Raw genomic sequence first — 19,243 nt, forward strand, 5'->3', positions numbered from 1 at the left:
TTGCTCTTTTTCAGTTTTTCCCTAGTGCTTTGATTATTCCGGAACACCTCTTCATCCCCCAGAGGCCTTCGGAAACCCAAGCCAGGAAGTTCTCCTGCCTTTCTCTGTGACTTCAATCTGAAGAGGAAGGAGAGAGGAAAGGCAAAAAAAAAAAAAAAAAAAAAAAAAACAAAAACCAAAAAACAAAAGCAAACAAACAAAAACACAGGAGAAGAAAAAAGAAGAGATGGATGGATCAGAAAGTATTCCACTGCACCCACGTATCATTTAATTCTCTCAAAAATCCTGGGAAATATTACTGTGCCCATTTTACAGATGAGGAAACTGAGGCTCACGGAGGTTAAGTGTCATACCCAAGGTAGGCTTGGGTCCAAAGCCCATTATATCTCCACCACACCACCTCCCTCAACCTGGTATCCCATGCCGTCCTCCTGGGCCATGGGCACTGGGGCAGGCAGCCCCTCCTCCCCAGGCGGTGTTTGTGGGCTGGCATTGTCTTCTCTTGGTTCTCCACTGAAACTTCCCAGCCTTCCATCCCACCCCCTCCAGCCAGACAGTTGGTGGCGGAGGTGGCCATCAGAGACAACAAGGGGTGGGGAGGTCTGCTCTTCTCATGCTTTGGATGTGCCTGCCCACACAGCTAATGTATATTTCTTCTAGCCCTGTCTCTCCTGGGGCGGTGACCCCTCCCTCGTGGCTCAGTAAGTGTGGCACTATTGACAAAGCTCCCCCATCCCCTATCTCAATGAATGCCACTCACCCCCGAGTCAGGCAGTGAACTGTGCTGCTCTGGAACTAAAACTGCCCAGGGAGACCCCAGTCCTGGGTTGCGTCCCTTCCCTGCCATGGCTGCCTGGGAAGGCCAGAGCCAGGACAGCTATCCGAAGCTAAGCCAGGAGCGCTCTCCCCTGCCTCCCATTCATGCTTGGCTTGGGGGACTGGGGAGTCCAAGAGTGGGGTCCGAGATGCTGCATTCAAAGCCTGGAGACAGTGCAAGGCAGCCTCCACAAGCACCAAGGAGGCCACACGGACTGCCCGGCTCCCCCAAGCCACATTCCCTGCAGCGCGGCTATAGCCACACACCTCCTGTACTGTGGTTTCCTTCACATGTTTTCCTTTCAATCAATGGACTTTTAAAAAACTTAGCCTCATCCTAAACAACAGTAGCTATAAAATCACAGCTGTGATATGCTAGTTTTATAATGTTTCTAATACACATTAAATTTTCTTTTAAAAAGTGCAACTATGAAAAAATGTTCAACTATATACCAGCCAAAAGCACAGGCCGCCAGTGAGTGGTGAGCTCACCTCACGCTGGGAAACCCCGGGTCTGTTCTGTGCCTTCTGTGCCCAGATGGTGGAGCCAGGGCTGGAAGAGAGCAAGGTAGTGTCACTGGTTCTCAGGAAATGAGCAATGCTGTGTGGGGCTGGCAGTCAGGTCTTTTGCCACCGAGGCCAGCCTGGAGGAGGCAGCCTGTCCCAGGCTGGCGAGATGGGAAGGCTGAGTGGGATCCCAGCTCCATTATCACCAGCTCTGGCACCCACACTTGTCACTTCCCCCTCTTGGAGCCTCAGCTCCCTCATCTCTGCTGTGGGGCAGTGACCCTAATGACCCTTGGGCTGCGGTCAACCTCAGCTCCGGGACGTGTGATGTGCATCCAGCACAGGCCTGGCATGGCCTGTCCCCAGGCATCCCTGGGGGCCCTGCCTGACATGACCCAAGTTAGGAAGCCTCTCAGACGTGCTGGCACCGTCCACATCTGTCTGGCCAACCAGCCAGACAGCCAGCCTGCGGCTGGTGCCCTGGCTGACCTGGCCAGTCCAGCCAGCGCTGAATCTGTTTTTCCCCAAGTGAGGCAAAGGTTCCTGCCTTTTTCCATGCTCTGGAAATGCCCCAGCTGCTTCCAACGCAAGAGAGGCTGACCCAAGCCGGCAGGGGAGCTGCAACTCGAAACGAGGCGCCCTGCGCATCCTGCTGCCACCCTGAGATGGCCGCAAAGGGAAAGAGGGCCCTGGGTCAGCCTCTGCCTCCCGAAACTCCAGGTGCCAGGTTAGGTCAGCATGGAGACAAATAGTGGGCTGTCCGTAAAGGGTCCTCAGGACTGAGTCCCCACCCCACAGGCATCTGGGTAGGCCCAGGGTTACCCGGCAGGCCTGCCGAGTTCCCGAGACCCTGCTCAGGCCCAGCCAGCAGCGTCCACAGCTGGAATGGGAACAAGCAGCCTCGGGATAGTGGCGCAGCCCTCCCTGGGGAGTGCGCAGCAGAGAGAAGCTCCCGCTCCTCCTCTTGCAGGTGAAGCTTCTGGAATATCCAAGGGGTTCCTCATCTCCCATATGCCTCCAAGGACACAGACCCCTGCTCCTTGGCCTCATAAATGCTTCCACTGTCCTATGAAAGCCCCGCCCACACACGGCCTTCTGTGTCCCTCTCCAATTCTACCACGCCCTTGCTCATGGCTGCCCTTGTGGTTCCTGGGACTGCCCCACCTCCAAAGCCCCCACAGGCATCCTGATTTCAGGACTGGGTTCCTTTCTGGGCCCTCCCACTTCTCCTCTCCCACTAGGGGGCTGGGCCTCTCTTCAGGGAGAAACAGGCCACACCTGCTGTGGCTTCCCCACTCTAGGCCAGCATCCTCCCTGACCCAGGCCCTGGCCCTGCCCACCCTACCCTTCCCCACCCCCCCACCTCTCTCCAGTTCCCAGAGCCTGGCTTGAACAAGGAGGGCACTAGGCAGCTGGGGCCAGTGTCATCTGGAGACAGGTCAGGTGGCTGGAGGGCTGGGTGAAGATAGCTCTCATCCCCTCCATTCCCTGGCTGTGTGGCCTGGGAAGCCACTTCTGGCTCAGCTTGATTGCCGCGTTTATGAAGTGGGGGTAGAGCCAGGCACCTCGGGAACTGGGGGGCACTGCCATGGGATTACATGAACTCAAGTGTGGGACGCACAGAGCTCTTCCCCATCGGCACCACACCAGAGCTGGCAGGCCCTGAATACAGAATGTAGAAGTCAACTGGGTGTCAAGGTGAAAGCCCGTTTACGAGGGGTGCCTGGCGGGGACTGGTGCGGGAGGCAGCGGTTCCAGCTGGCGTCCCTTCATTTGTTCATCTGCTGTTTGCTGAGCACCTGTGCTATGCCTGGCCCATCATAGCCCCAGGAGCCTGCTCTCCTGGGCTCTCTGCCTGGTGGTGGGGGAGGCATCTGTACCCAGGCACCAAGGTGAAGACACAGCTAGCAGTGACCCCCACTGGTGGGTCTGTGACCGCCTGTCTCACTGCCTGTGAATTACTCCTGGGAGCCAGCGGTAGCGCTGAGCCTAGAAATGAGGAACGCTCAGCGGTGAGGAGCAGGGAGGCTCAGAGTGGAAATTCTCAAAGCGAGTCCTGGGACCGCTGCAGCAGCGTCTTTGGGGAATTCTTAAAATGCAGATTCCTGGGTCTGGCCTCACAAGGAGGATCTGGGGCCTAGAGGTCTGCGTATCTCTGACAGGCACCCAGCTCATTCTGATGTAGACTGGAGGCTCACGCTTCTGCAATGGGACAGGTCGCCAGGGAGATTTCACTTAGAGGGGATGACAGAGTCAAGGACACTATGGATGCTCTGGGTCTGGTCAGATTCATGCCTGAAAATAGATTCTTGCTCCTTAAAAAGCTGAGCGTTTGCCATCTGGGTACTCCCGCGACGTCTGCACACCGCATCCATCGCCCAGTCCCCAGAGCTAAGGATTGCCACCATTCAGGAGACCCAGCCTAGTCCAACCTCCTGAGTCCAGATGAGAAAGGAACAGGCCTGGGGAGGCCAGTGGGAAAGGGGTTGCCAGTCCCAGTGCCTGCTCCAGGCAGGCTTTTGAGGTGGGCTTTGAGCTCTTCCTCTGGATAGCCTCAGGAGGGAGGGGCTGGTCCTCCCGGAAGAGACGAGCAAGTGAGCAGGGCAGCTGGCAAGGTGGGGCAGGCCTGGAGCCCGGGTCAGCCGACTCGAGTCCTGGCTCTTTCTTTTTGGGCTCTGCCCTGTGCCATGTTCCCCAAACTGGAGGACCACTGACTGCGGCTCACCTCATGGGTGTCCCTCAGCTCATTTCCAGCCCCTTCCAAGCCTGGCCCAAGTTTTGACCTCTCAGAGGGCACGGGTTCCAGAAATCTGTCGCAGGAAGCAGTTTCCCTGCGTGGCTGCCCTCGGATCAACTTTGGGAGAATTGGTGGGTGGTTACGTGAAATGATGTCTTAAAAGACAGTACAGTCACAGCTCACACACAAATGTCAAAAGAATACCTGCCGAACAGCTTGTTTAATTTGTGAGGGAGTCAGTAAGATCTTATCACTGGTTCATAGAATTCAAAGTACCTGATATGGTTTGGCTGTGTCTCCACTCAAATCTCATCTTGAATTGTAGCTCCCAGAATTCCTATGTGTCATGGGAGGCACCTGGTGGAAGGTAATTGAATCTTGGGGACAGGTTTTTCCCATGCTGTTCTTGCGATAGTGAATATGTCTCATGAGATCTGGTGGTTTCATAAAGGGGAGTTTCCCTGCACATGTCCTCCTGCCCACGGCCATGTAAGAAGTCCCTTCGCTCTTTCTTCATCTTCCGCCGTGATTGTGAGGCCTCTCAGCTATGTGGAACTGTGAGTCCATTAAACCTCTTTCCTTTATAATTACCCAGTCTCAGGTATGCCTTTATTAGCAGCATGAAAACAGACTAATGCAGTACCGTACCTATAAGACAGAATGGTAATATGAATTTACAAATAGATGCAAAGCTGGCTGAATACACAGGGAGGGAAGTGAAATTAATCGTATTTCAACTGGACAATAATGATTGTGCCTATGGACGAGAATCATTTGCATTGCTGCCAATCATCTAGAAGTTACAGAGTTGCAGAAAAGCTCGAAGACAACAAAAGGCCTGGCACCCCATTGAATCAGATAATCCAGAAAGCTGTACTTAGACAATGCCTAGTTTTGCACTGAAAACACCTAGTGATTTTTTTTTATTCAAGTCTTTCAGTCTTAATTTTATTAAAGTCTTTTAGTTTTCGGAAGTGGGCCACACATCTAGCTCTGAGCTTCCTAGCAGCCAAATCAAAGAAGAAACCAGCTTCAAATGCAGTGTCTATATATACTAGCTGTTCACAATAAGTTCAGCTTCTCACTGCACTGAGACCAGATTCTCCTTCTGGGAGGGGCCTCATCAAGGGAACTCAAGTGATGTAGAAAGCAACATCCTCAATAATATTCTTGCCGCAAATAAGTGGTGACCCTTGTGGAGCTGTGTCCATAGGCCAGGGCAGTGGCTCTGAGTGTGGTCCCAGGACAAACGGCATCAGCATCACTTGGGAACTTGTTAGAAATGCAGATACTCAGCCCCCACCCCAGACCTACTGAACAATCTGTGTTTTAATAATCCCTCTGGGTGATGCTAATGCAAGCTGAAATTTGAGAACCGTGGGACAAGAGTTCTCAACCCTGCAGTCAAACGTTAGAATTACCTGGAAGGCTTTTAAAGGACATGATGCCTGGGCCCACCCAAACCAATTCGTGCAGGATCGCTGTGTGCCACACCGGCTATGTCTATTTCTAAAGCTCCCCAGGTAGTCATACCATGCAGCTAGGAGGGACGCCCACTGCTGCTTAGTCATTTAATGCAAACTGATTGGCCAACAGATGTGCCATCTGCTCCAGAGAAATCCAGACCTTCACTTGCAAAGCTTATAGGAGAGGGTGCCTTCCTTCTTTCCTTCTTCCCTTCCTCCCTCCCTTTCTTACTTTCTTCTATCTTCAACACTGAGCACTACCATGTAGATGGCAGAGTCCAAGGGTCCGAAGAGGAAAAGGTGCATTAGACACTATTGGTTCCTGATTCCAAGGAGTCAGCACCTACTGGGAACTTTGGAAGTAGTCTAATGGGAATTCCAGGCAGGCGAGGGTGTCAGTGATGTGGACAGCATGGTAGGGCAGCCCTCGGTCCATCTCCCATCCTTGTCTGATGCTGCTTTTCTTGGCAGGTTGTGAGGGGATGTGGGACAACATAAGCTGCTGGCCCTCTTCTGTGCCGGGCCGGATGGTGGAGGTGGAGTGCCCGAGATTCCTCCGGATGCTCACCAGCAGAAATGGTAACCACTCAGCCCATGGGGCCTGGTGGAGAGGCTGGGGGGGTGGCCCTCTGGGTGGGGCCTCAGCTTAGAGGCAGGAGGCCAAGGAACCTTCTCTGAGGACAAGTATGGGTACAATGATGGGGGGAGATCACTGCAAAGAATTGGAAGCCTTGCTTGGGAATGTGGGGTGGACTCAATTCTCAGGGTCTCAAGCAAGGGGGCGGGAGGCAGTGCACTGGGGAAGGCAGTAAGGGAGCCAGCCTGGGCCTGCTTCTGTCTTCCCCAGGCCCTTCAGTTAGGAGCTCTCTTCCTTCCTTCCATGTTTCTGCCCCCTTAGCAACTAGGGGCCTTGTTCCAGTCCCCATGTCTGGATCCCCTCCTGGCAGTGGCAGGCTCCCTAATGGCCTGGCCTTCCCGAATTCTTCCTTCCTCTGTCAGGCCCTGCTGAGAAACTGGCTCCCTGGGAGCCCCTGGCCTCCTGGAGCAGGGGGTTCTCTTACCCGAGAACAACTGCAGTTTTAAGAATTTTCCTGCCGGGCGCGGTGGCTCACGCCTGTAATCCCAGCAATTTGGGAGGCCAAGGCGGGCGGATCACAAGGTCAGGAGATCGAGACCACGGTGAAACCCCGTCTCTACTAAAAATACAAAAAATTAGCCGGGCGCGGTTGTGGGCGCCTGTAGTCCCAGCTACTCGGGAGGCTGAGGCAGAAGAATGGCGTGAACCCGGGAGGCGGAGCTTGCAGTGAGCCGAGATCGCGCCACTGCACTCCAGCCTGGGCTGGGCGACAAGCGAGACTCCGTCTCAAAAAAAAAAAAAAAAAAAAAAAGAATTTTCCTAGTTGACTCATATTGATTAGAAGTCGACCATGCACTGGGCATTTTTATATTAACACATGGGCTCATTTAGTCACCATAAACCACCCTGAAGATCACAGGCCTTTTCCCTTGATCCGGTAAAGAGTAATAATAACAGGAACTAGAAAAGCTGTGCAGCTGCCCCTCTTTCCTGGTCCATGCAGGACAGGAAAGCTGCCTGATGAAGCCTGAACAAGAACAGGTGATTTAACATTAAAACCCACCAGCCTTTCAAAGTCAGGCAAGGCAAAGATGACCATGGGCCAGAGACTGTGGGAAGGCAGTGCAGATTCTTCTCGCCATAATTCTGTTGTACATATGCACATGTGTGCACACTCACACACATATCTGGGGAACATGCTGCTCCCTCGAAGCCTCACTCAACACCCTACGCTATGGGAATTGGGGAGGTTGAGGTAGACAGGCTTGAACCCCGCTCCTCCACTTCCTGGCTTGGTAGTGCTGGCTGCTGTAACAGACAATGCCCCATATCTCAAAGCCTTCATGCAAATTTGTCCACAGAAAGTCCAAAACAGGCCGGGCGCGGTGGCTCATGCCTGTAATCCCAGCACTTTGGGAGGCCGAAGTGAGTGGATCTCCTGAGGTCATGAGTTCGAGACTAGCCTGGCCAACATGGTGAAATCCCATCTCTTCTAAAAATACAGAAATTAGCTAGGCGTGGTGGTGCACACCTGTAATCCCAGCTACTCAGGAGGCTGAGGCAAGAGAATCACTTGAACCTGGAAGGCTGAGATTGCAGTGAGTGGAGATCGTGCCACTGCACTCCAGCCTGGGCGACAGAGTGAGACTCTGTCTCAAAAACACAAAACAAAACAAAACAAGAAACAAACAAAAAAACCCTCCAAAACAGGAAACAGGTGTTCCTGATGAGCATGCAGCTCTCCTCCACACGGTGACTCCAGCACCCCATACCTCACAACTGTGGCGTCACACAGTTTCCAGGCTGACTGGCAGAGGGGAAAGGACCCTGAGGACCACATGGCAGAGGTTCATAAGGGGCCGGCCTGGGAAGGACCCCACTCTGCCTACATTCCTTCAGCTAGAACTCAGTTACGTGGCAACATCTAACTGCAAGGGACTTGGGGAAATGTCTTTTAGCTGGGTGCCAGTCAGCCCCAGGATCCAAGTTGCTTACTGTTGCTGAGCCTCAGTTTTCTTGACTGTAAAATGGGGAAAATAAGTAGACCTGCCCTGTAAGGCTGTGCTTGGAAATAAATTTTGTCCCTTCTCCCCTACTGTTCTCCCTTCTTTTCCTTTTTCTCCTTCCCACCTTACTTCCCTCACCCCTGCCACACACACCCCTGCAAGCTTACCAACTTTACCTGCCAGCGTGGCCCCTCCATGCCTGCCTCTGGGGTCCTGGGAGCTCAGGACACAGGAGATGAGTCCAGATGTGGGGGACCTGGAGCCCCAGGCTGGTCAGGTCCAGACTCGGCTTTCTGATTCCCATGCAGTGCTCCTCCACAGCTGACAGGGTTTTCTCCTGATGGAAAGGACTGGAAGCTCTTCTCCTTTACAGCCCTCCCTTTTCAGCCTTCCCAGAGCCACAGTGCCTCCGCCTCCCCCAGCACCGTCCCTTCTGCCCTTCTGCAGAGGGGACAGGCAGAGCTGGTGCTCTCGGCCGCAAAGGGACCAGGTGCCAGTCCTGTCACATTTTTTCTCAATTAATTGCTTGAACCCCTCCCTGCCTCATTACGTAAAGGCTCAGTGTCTCCCTCTTGAGGCTCCCCCACCTTGGATTGCTCATGGTCCACCGCAGGAAGCTCAGGGGGTCCCGGTATGTCTGCACAACGTGAGGATGGAAGCTGGGGTCCTGTGCAGACTCTGCTGCAGTTTCTTCTCGCCGCCACATGGTGTCGCTGTGGGGCTGCAGGGCCACTCCCAAGGCCTGACTATTGGGCTCTGGGCTCGCTCCAGGGTGGTGGGGGCCACGTTGTTCATACCCAGCCTCGGGGTGGGTGGCCCAGAGCACAGGTCAACACCTGTCTGGCCTCAATTTGTCACCAAGAACTCCCACCCACCCCACCTTCCTCCCCATAGATCTACTTCTGGGTCTGATTAGACCCCTGCCCCTTCATCTCCCGGCAGGAAGGCAGGCTTCCCCAGGTGGTGCCCCCAACCCTAACCCCAGGGGGAGCAACCAGTGAGGACAAGGTGCTCTGGAAAATGAACTAATTTTCCTTCGGGGCACCTACTACATGGGTCCTGACGGGGGGGTGGGGTCCATGTGACTGGAGAAACCGCAGGCCGATTCTGCCCCCAGATGTTTCTGTTCATGCCAGGCCTAGAACGCTCCCTCAAGGGTGTGTTCCTTTGATTCTGAAAAGGACGCTGGTCTTCCAGAGTTCCTTATCAAAAGACACATTTCCCCAGCGGTGTCCCCTTGGCCCTCTTTCTCTTCCTACTTAGTGAGGATCTGGCCTTAAAGCGGTCATGTTTTCCAACCTAATTAGGGCCCCGGAGCCTTCTGAAAATCAGATAAAAGCTTTGGACTGGCTTTCCCCAAACTGCATATATATATATATATACACACACACACACAAACATCCTTTCGGGTTTCCCTGCGGTGCACACTGGCCTGTGCCTGGTTAAGGTTCCCTTACCTATTAGGAATTCAGCCCTGGGGAAGTGGGGAGGCAGCTCCTTTGCAGCTCTGCAGAGTGGAAGGCGGGGGCCCTGCCCTGTTAGCAGCTCTGGGCACCTGGCCTGGGTCACATGCAGCATCTGTCTTGGGAGTCCTGCTGGGTCAGTGAGGAGAGGGCCCCAAACAGGCAGGCCTGCTGCCCTGGGCGAGCCCACAGGGAGCCCAGCCTCTAGGCATGCACTGTCTGATAACCTTCGATTCTGGCCTTGGGGGAGTTTGTGTTCCCTTAAATCGCCTTCCCGTCCACCCAGCCTAAATTTGACCACCGTTGTTTCCCATCTGACAACCTAACTCCCTTGATTTAATTCCAGAAACCTCCCCACCCCTCCCCTGAATTCCAAGATTCCAAGCCCCACCCACTCCTGCCTATTTTAGAAAGGCCAAAAAGAGAGGGGAATGATGCCTCGGTGCCCGCTCTGTGCCTGGCACCAGCCTGGGCATTTTCCGTGTGCTCTCATGTTCCCTGCTCACTCTTGCAGTGTGGGTGATGATTTTGTGGCACGGAGAAATGACGCACCGAAGGTCACACAGCGACCAACAGGCTGCACTGGGTTTCAAACTCGGATCTGGCTGCTTCTAAACCTGGGCTCCAGGCCTCCTGAGGCTTCACAGGGCAGGCATGCCCAGATCTCAGAGGACATGGTTTCCTGGTACTAACACTGCCCCTGAGACTTCAGGAAGAGGGCCCGGTGGGAGGGCAGAACAGTGATGGCATACACTGTGGCTGGGCACCATAACTCAATTCTGGGCCCTGATGTTCTGGCCTGTAAAATGGGCAGCAGCACCTCCCTCAGTGGGGCACTGTGAGGATTAGACCCTAAACCCTGTGAGCCAGGGGCCCAGTCCCTGGGGTCTGTGTAAAGAAGCATGCCACGCTCAGTGAGAGCAAAGGGGTGGCAGGGCTCCCACCCACAGGACTCGGCCATCAGCACCCCGCACGCTGCAACGCCTACACCGAACCGAGCTGGGGAGCCAGATCCCAGCCCTCCTTGGCAGCTTAGAGTACAGAATGCAGCCGGGCCATTCCGCCCGAGGAGGGAAACTCCTCACGGTGGCCTTCCAATACTTCCTTCCTGGCTGGTGGCTCCCTTCCGCAGGCTGGGCTCCTGCTGTAAAAGCTCCAGTGGGGAAGCGCTCTCCTCTTCCCTAGGAGAAGAGTTCAGGGCAGGCTCTTCATCCCCATTCAGTTTGCCTTTCTGTCCAGCCAGCCAGCCAGCCCGCGTTTGATAAGCAGAGGCTCTGGGCCAGGCACTGGGGAGGCGGGGAAACCACGGCCCACGTGGTGAGAGGGCCCAGCATGTGGCCTCGTGCCAGGGGTGGGGGGCAGTGAGCAACTGAACTGGAGGACTGTGGTGGTCTCACGATCTATTATGCAGAGAAATGCAGAGGGGTGGCCTACAGGTCTTGGCTGAAGGACCCTCCACCCTTCCGTGAGGGGCGCTGCCTGGAGGGGTTCATCTCAATGGCACTCTGGTGGGTTTCAAATGGCTGCATGAGCAGGGCGTGAAGTTCCATTTAAAACAGAACTTCCGTGGAGCAAGATGAGTAAAAATAGGAGCCTGAGAAAAAAATCACGATAGGAGCGGTCAGGTGCTGGGCAGCCACCACAGATTCTCCGGGGGACCCGCCTGTTAACCGGCGGCAGGGTCTGGGGTCAGGAGCAGCACCTGGCTGGGGTGAGAAGGGGGATTGGCACGTGGTGTGTGCTTAAGAGCGTGGGCTCTGGAGCCCGAGCCCCAGGGTTCAAATCACTTTCCCCCTATTCACTAGGGTGTGGTTTGGGGGCAAGTTCCAGAACTGCTATGTGCCTCGGTTTCCACACTATAAAGTGGTTGTAGCAGCTCCATGTTACAATAGATGTTACTGTGAAAATCACAGCGCCTGGGCCCACGGCTCACCTACAGGACTCTTGGCACCCACAGGTTCCCTGTTCCGAAACTGCACACAGGATGGCTGGTCAGAAACCTTCCCCAGGCCTAATCTGGCCTGTGGTGTTAACGTGAACGACTCTTCCAACGAGAAGCGGGTAAGCCTGTCAACCTCCACCCCACAAACCCGGGGACAGGAACCTGTGGGGTGAGGAGGCCCTGGGAGAGGACAGGGTGGCACAGGCCTGGGACAGTGGTCAGGATGTAAGGGCTGCCCCCTGTCCCCCCGCCTCCTACTCGCACAGGTGTCAGTGGGTCTGCCTCAGTGCCCTGGTCTATCAACCCGGAGATGAGGGTTAGGAGGACCCCAGGCACAGGTAGGAACTGTCACATACCACCACGAGACTGGAGGTGCTGTTTCATTCAACTGAAAGAGACACTAACATGGTGGCTAAATGCTCAGAGCCAGGCTGGTGCGTCTGAATTCCGACCTTGACCTTAGTGGGGCTGGGGAAGATTTAATCACAATGTGCCTCAGTTTCTTCATCTGGGAAATGGTGTTGATAATGCTGACAACGTAGGCTTGTCAAGAGAACTAAGTGAATTAATATATGTGCATGCTGAGATGGGTGCCTGGTCACAGTAAGTGCGCGGTAAATGTTTGCTTTTGGCTGGGTGTGGTGGCTTACACCTGTAGTCCCAGCACTTTGGGAGGATGAGGTGGGAGGATTGCCTGAGGCCAGGGCAACATAGTGGGGTGACATAGTGAGACCCTGTATCTACAAAAAATGTTTAAGAATTAACTAGGGCCGGGCGCGGTGGCTCAAGCCTGTAATCCCAGCACTTTGGGAGGCCGAGACGGGCGGATCACGAGGTCAGGAGATCGAGACCATCCTGGCTAACACGGTGAAACCCTGTCTCTACTAAAAAATACAAAAAACTAGCTGGGCGAGGTGGCGGGCACCTGTAGTCCCAGCTACACGGGAGGCTGAGGCAGGAGAATGGTGTAAAAACCTGGGAGGCGGAGCTTGCAGTGAGCTGAGATCCGGCCATTGCACTCCAGCCCGGGCGACAGAGCAAGACTCCGTCTCAAAAAAAAAAAAAAAAAAAAGAATTAACTGAGCGTGGTGGTGCGTGCCTATAGTCCCAGCTACTCAGGAGGCTGAGGCAGGAGGGTCGCCTGAGCTGGGGAGTTCGAGGATGCAGTGAGCAGTGATTGTGTCGCTGCACTCTAACCTGGGCGGTGGGGGACAGAGTGAGACCCTGTCTCTTAAAAAAAAAAAAAAATGTTTACAGCATTCGAAAGAGTCTCCTGGCTGATAAGCAAGGAGGGAGTCTGGCTGCAGAGCTACCCGAGCTGAGAGGATGCTGCCTTCAGCAATCAGCTGACCTTTTCTGGGGACCTCCAGAGTCTTCCTCTGAGGGTGGCCATCAGGGCCCTGTCTGGGCTCAGCTCACTCTGCATCACTGTCCTTTCCCAGGATGGCCCTGTCTCTCAAATCTCATACACACCATGCCATCCTGCCTGCCACCTGGGCCTTTGTCCCTGTTAGGGCCCCTTGCCTGGAGAGCACTTTCCTCCTCTCTTTTCCTTCCTGATTCTTATACATCCTTCGAGACTCCACTCGAGCCCATCAGTGCCAGCCCTTTCTTCCCCTCCCCACGGGAAGGGCTCCCTTAGAGCTCGCCGGTGGCCTCCAACTATTACCTACCATGTTACACTAAAATGATCAGCGTGTGCCACACGCCTCCACCTCCCTCACTACAATACACGCTCCTCAAAGGCATTCACTCACTCTGCTCACTGAGGACCTGCTGTGAGCCAGGGCTGGGTCTGGGCAAAATCATGGTGACAAATCAGAGTCTTGTTCGTTTCCAGGTCCCAGTGCCCAGCACAATGCTTGGCACCTATGGGGGCCCAGTAAATATTTGCTGTGCACTTAAACATCTACTGAGTGCCTTCCTGGCTGGTGGCTAGTATGAAATCCTCAAAATAACCCTGTACATTCATTGTTTTTCTCACTTTGCAGAAGAGGAAACTGAGGCTCAGGGATTAAGGAACATGCTTATAAAGTAGTGGAGGTAGGATTTAAACCGAGTCTAGCTCCAAAAGCGCCAGTGCTCCATCCTCTGTCTTCTGATGCCTCCCCATAAGGTGTGTGTCCCCCCAAGGAGTACATTCAGCAGGTCCCATTAGCTAAACTGGAATATGGGCAAGCTTCGCTTGTCCCTGGGAGGGTAAGGTGAGGTTATGGGAGAAGGCACGGGTGGAGAGTGGCAGAATTCAAGGAGAAAGGAGGAAGTTGGGTAGCAGAGCACACCTTCTTCTGCATTTTGCAAAGACTCCTCTCTCTATAGCGCATCAGCCTTGCTCTACGTGAAGAAGGACGAGCTCCAAGAGAGAGGATGCAGTTCCTCCCTTCCCAGGGCTTGTCATCCCGTTGGGAACATACATGAGGTCTTCAGATCTGGTCAGAGTGGGATGATTTAATAAGGAGATTCGACAAGGAGTGGGCACTTGTGGTCCTGGAGGGATGGTGAGTGGGCTCTGTCTTGCAGAGGAACAGTTCTATCATCGATTTATATGAAGAGACGGGACTTATTTGTATCAAATTTGTAAAATCCATAAAACTAAAAAGGAATGGTATCTTGATGGGTGGCGGGATGAAGGTTCGTAAGAAGGCTTTGTCCTGCAAATAGCACGCATTTCTAACTGGTTTAATAAGCACATGTGGCTTGTGTAACTGGAAATGCAGAGAATGGGCTTCAGGAGCAATCAGGTTGAGGGAGGTTGAGGCTGCAGTGAGCCATGATTGTGCTACTGTACTTCAGCCTGGGTGACAGAGTGAGACGCTGTCTCAAAAACAAACAAACAAACAAACAAAAAACTAAGGACCAAAGGTCACATGAAACCTCCAGGGAGCAAGGCTGTTTCTGGATGGCTGAGGCCTTATGGTTCCTGCCTTACAAGGCAGCAACGGGTCTACATGAGAGGCGGGCTGGTCACCTGGCAGGCAATGGCCACAGCCGCAGGACAGTGCAGAATCTTCTGCCTGACCCCACCCTTGTCACCCCCTGTGCCTTTTCAGGCTCTTGCAGGCTGGTCTGGGCATCCCCAGGAGTGAGGCTGATGCCCTCCGCAATGCGGCTCATCTGTAGATGGCGAGATTATAGGTTAACACAGTGGTCCTCAATTTTTTGACATTTCACAGGTCTTTGATGTCCCAAAGCCCAGGAACCACTAATTCAAAGCAACCCACTGCCCTTCAAGGGTCTTCCTCTCATCCTTGAGAGGTGACTCCTGGCTCTCAGGAGAGCAGTTACATCAGTGAGGAACTCAGTGTCACATGGTAGCCTTCCCATCCAAGGCCACCTCCCGCTGTCAGAAAATTTTCAGTTGGCCGGGCGCGGTGGCTCAAGCCTGTAATCCCAGCACTTTGGGAGACCGAGGTGGGTGGATCACGAGGTCAGGAGATCGAGACCATCCTGGCTAACACAGTGAAACCCCGTCTCTACTTAAAAAATACAAAAATAAATAAATAAATTTAAAAAAACCTAGCCGGGCGAGGTGGCGGGTGTCTGTAGTCCCAGCTACTCGGGAGGCTGAGGCAGGAGAATGGCGTAAACCCGGGAGGTGGAGCTTGCAGTGAACTGAGATCCGGCCACTGCACTCCAGCCGGGGCGACAGAGCCAGACTCTGTCTCAAAAAAAAAAAAAAAAAGAAAAAAAGAAAATTTTCAGTCACCCCGAGTCAAAAATCTACCTCCTTTCTGGAAACTTCCCCCAACTGGAGCTCACACATGAGGGCCGGCCGGCCCTTCTTCTACATGTCATTCAGTCTAACACTTTTCTCCTCTAAGTGTGTATTTTTCCCCTCCAGGTGTCATGGACCCAGTTTTTTCTTGTACTCTTCAGATGACACAATCACCCTCCTCCAGAAATACTTCAGTTTATTAATGTGACTCTTAAAATAACATGCCCAGCCTCTCCAAACCTTCCCATGTGGCCAGCTGCCCACAGCACTCCATCAGTGTAACTGAGAATAGAGCTAATTTTTGAGCTATTTCATGCCTCAGAATTCATACCATCTCAAACTGCTGACTCATTTTGAAGGAGGATGGTGGGGTGGGGACAAATTAAAATGACCATATACTGAGTGTTTCCTACATGCCAAGGCATTGTCTAGGTACTCTATCTGACACCGTATTTGTTCTTCCAACAAGTCTGCAAGGTAGATACTATTATTCCCATTTTGCAGATGAGGAATATGAAGCTCAAAGGAGTTAAATAATTTCTCAAGGTCACACAGCTGGTGAGTCACAGTCCAGGTTTGGAACCCTTGTCTCCTGGCTCTGAAGCCTGTGTTCTTTCTCTACAGTACACTGCGTGACACCATGGAGCTTGGGCCTTTCTAACCTCAAGGTTATCTTCCCATGAAGACTGTCAGCCAGGTTTCCCCTATTTTATTCTTGTGCCTTCTTAAAACATTAATTACCCTTTTCTTTTGGTTATAAATAGCCCTTATCTACTGTAGAAAAAGTAGAAGTATAGAAAAATCATAAAAGAAAATAACAAGTCTATTTGCAAGCCTATAATACAAAGTTAACCACTGTTAACATCGACCATATCTCTTTACAATCTGGTTTCTCTGTACGTATGAGATTGAAACACATGGAATGGCTGATATTCAATTTCTTTACTTTCTTTATTTTTTGTGTTGATATTCAATCATTTTTGATCTACAAAAAAGGTAATTTCATATAGTTCTTTTTAAAATGTATTTTTTTTTTTTTTTTTGAGATGGAGTCTCGCTCTGTCGCCCAGGCTGGAGTGCAGTGGCCAGATCTCAGCTCACTGCAAGCTCCGCCTCCCGGATTTATGCCATTCTCCTGCCTCAGCCTCCCCAGTAGCCGGGACTACAGGCACCCGCCACCTCGCCCGGCTAGTTTTTTTGTAGAGACGGGGTTTCACCGTGTTAGCCAGGATGGTCTCGATCTCCTGACCTCGTGATCCGCCCATCTCGGCCTCCCAAAGTGCTGGGATTACAGGCTTAAGCCACCGCGCCTGGCCTAAAATGTTTTTTTTTTTTTAATTGTCAGCAGAATCCATTTTCATATAATTCAACCTAATATGTTTTTACATACAGCTGGAATCACATTGCACGTGTAAAGTTTGAATTCTGCCTTTTCATGTAATAATGTATCAGCATGTCCTGACTTATTTTAAACTCTTGGTAAACAACATTTTATTAGTGGTCTAGCGTGAAAGTCATTTGTATTTAAAATAATGGATTTAACTATTCTACTGTTGGACATTTGGGTTTTTTAAATCACTAATACTTTTGTGATAAACGTCTTCATGTATAAATACACTTTTAAATTTCTGATTATTTCTTAGAATCAATTCCTGGAGGAAGAAGGGAGGTCAAAGGGTCATATTTCAAAGGTTCTTGATACATATTTCTATATTATCTTCCAGAAAGATCGAACCAGTTTTTAGTCCCACTATACCCTCACCTGCAGAGAAAATTATTACTTTTAATATTTGTTAGTTTGGTTGGTAAACATTGTTCTTTTAATTTTTATTCCCTTGATTCTTTTTGATACCACTTTATTTTTTGAACCTAAATGCAGATCTTTTAATTTTTTTTTTTTTGCAACAGAGTCTCACTTTGTCGCCCAGGCTGTAGCACAGTGGTGCAATGTCAGCTCACGGCAACCCCCGCTTCCTGGGTTCGAGCAAACCTCCTGCCTCAGCCTCCCAAGTAGCTGGGATTACAGGTGCACACCACCATGCCTGGATAATTTTTGTATTTTTGGTAGAGACAGGGTTTCTCCATTTTGTCCAGGCTGGTCTCAAACTCTAACCTCAAGTGATCCACCCACTCTGGCCTCCTAAAGTGCTGGGATTACAGGTGTGAGCCACCACGCCTGGTCAGATCTTTTAATTTTCTGACCAATATTCCACTTAGATCATTTTGACTCAAAGATGAGCCAATAGTGTGAAATGGCTGCTGGATAAGTGAATGCCTGCTTGGCTGCATAGGCGCGCAATGTATAGATCAGGGGAGATGGGAGGTGATGGACCCCTTCTACCTCTTCCTGGTCAGAGAATGCTTCTGGAGCTTTTCAGCTATGTGGTTCTGGGGGTCTTATTGAAGAAGAACATTAACAAACTGGAGCATATTAATTTAACTAATGGTTGAAGGATTGTGGAAAGAGGTTGAAGACACAGGGAATATTTTTGTATGCATGTATGTATGTATGTATGTATTTATTTATTTATTTACTTGAGATAGAGTCTTACTCTGTCACCCAGGCTGGAGTGCAGTGGCTGGATCACAGCTCACTGCAGCCTTGACCTCCCGGGCTGGAGTGATCCTCCTACTTCAGCCTCTGAGTGGCTGTGACCACATGTGTGCACTACTATGCCTGGCTATTTAAATTTTTTTGTAGAGACAGTGTTTCACAATGTGGCCCAGGCTGGTCTTGAACTCCTGAGCTCAAGCAATCCTTCCTCCTTAGACTCCCAAAGTGCTGGGATTACAGGTATGAGCCACCGCACCTGACCTGACACAGGGAGTATTTGACATAGAGAAAATGAACGAGTATTTGACATAGAGAAAATGAACGAGAAACAGATAGGCAGAACAGCTGTGTTAAAAAATGGCAGGCCTCCCTGTATGACCTTTGTAACTTTTCTCTATAAAACCGGCCTTATATAAAAGACAAATCCAGTTTAAGTGGCTCCAGAAGACACAAAATGGACCAATAGGTGGTGCAAGTAATTTATTTATTATTTATTTTTATTTTTATTTTTTTTGAGACAGAGTCTCGCTCTGTCGCCCAGGCTAGAGTGCAGTGGCCGGATCTCAGCTCACTGCAAGCTCCGCCTCCCGGGTTCACGCCATTCTCCTGCCTCAGCCTCCTGAGTAGCTGGGACTACAGGCGCCGGCCACCTCGCCCGGCTAGCTTTTTGTATGTTTTAGTAGAGACGGGGTTTCACCGTGTTCGCCAGGATGGTCTCGATCTCCTGACCTCGTGATCCGCCCGTCTCAGCCTCCCAAAGTGCTGGGATTACAGGTTTGAGCCACCGTGCCCGGCCAATTTATTTTAACTTCACATAAACAAAATCTAATATTGTGTGCTGTTTTACACCAAATAACTTTCTCAAAGGGCAGTGAGCACTTTGTCTCTAGAGGTATTCAAGCAAAGGCTTGAATTCAGAGAGTTGGTAAGGGGCCCTATACATAAGGTGGAAGTTTGAATTGGCATCAGATGATCCCTAAGGGCTTTTCCAGTGCCAAGATGTTACGGTGTTATGAGTCTGTGTATTGGCGTCCTGGGGGTATGGACAGAATAGCAGCGTTGGTGGGGTTCAAGCTGCCTGAAGCGGGTGCAGTGAGGCACAGAAGGGCAGAGCTAGCCAGGAGAGGGCCGGCGGGGCTGACACGTGCCTCTCTCTGCAGCACTCCTACCTGCTGAAGCTGAAAGTCATGTACACCGTGGGCTACAGCTCCTCCCTGGTCATGCTCCTGGTCGCCCTTGGCATCCTCTGTGCTTTCCGGTAAGAACACATTGCCAGCTCTCCATACCCCAGCCCTCCCCAGGCACAGACTTTGGGTCTCAGCCACCCAGGACAGAAAGAGGAAGGTCTGAGTAAACTACCTTGTCATCTCTTGATCTAAAGCTGACCTATGGCAAAACATCGATGTTCCTGTCACCTCATTGATCGCTTTATTTGTTCAACATTTACTAAGCACTACTGA

General features: G+C 51.8%; 1 protein-coding gene and 1 long non-coding RNA gene across 15 annotated transcripts in view; one reads left to right on the plus strand and one right to left on the minus strand.

Moving 5' to 3' along the window:
* The window catches only part of SCTR (secretin receptor), an 82,478-nt gene that overhangs the window by 38,738 nt on the left and 24,497 nt on the right, over nt 1–19,243 (plus strand). For 12 of the 14 annotated variants that reach the window (XR_012421057.1, XR_012421059.1, XR_012421058.1 and 9 more), the window contains 3 exons: nt 5,998–6,105; nt 11,530–11,633; nt 18,944–19,041. Coding sequence is in view for 9 of the 14 variants with exons in the window: in XM_045366960.3 (XP_045222895.2) it covers nt 5,998–6,105; nt 11,530–11,633; nt 18,944–19,041 (310 nt within the window). In the remaining 5 variants the exon portion in view is untranslated. Of the gene's footprint in view, nt 1–5,997; nt 6,106–11,529; nt 11,634–18,943; nt 19,042–19,243 lie in introns of those variants that run through there. The other 2 variants (XM_074008876.1, XM_074008877.1) reach the window with 2 other exon arrangements.
* On the minus strand, nt 4,264–8,805 carry LOC141408168 (uncharacterized). Its single transcript, XR_012421061.1, has 2 exons — nt 8,286–8,805; nt 4,264–4,708 (listed from the first exon to the last, which is right to left on the minus strand). It is a non-coding gene; the product is annotated as an uncharacterized lncRNA (long non-coding RNA).

The sequence above is a fragment of the Macaca fascicularis genome, chromosome 12 (genome assembly GCF_037993035.2).
Source record: "Macaca fascicularis isolate 582-1 chromosome 12, T2T-MFA8v1.1".
NCBI lineage: Eukaryota > Metazoa > Chordata > Mammalia > Primates > Cercopithecidae > Macaca > Macaca fascicularis.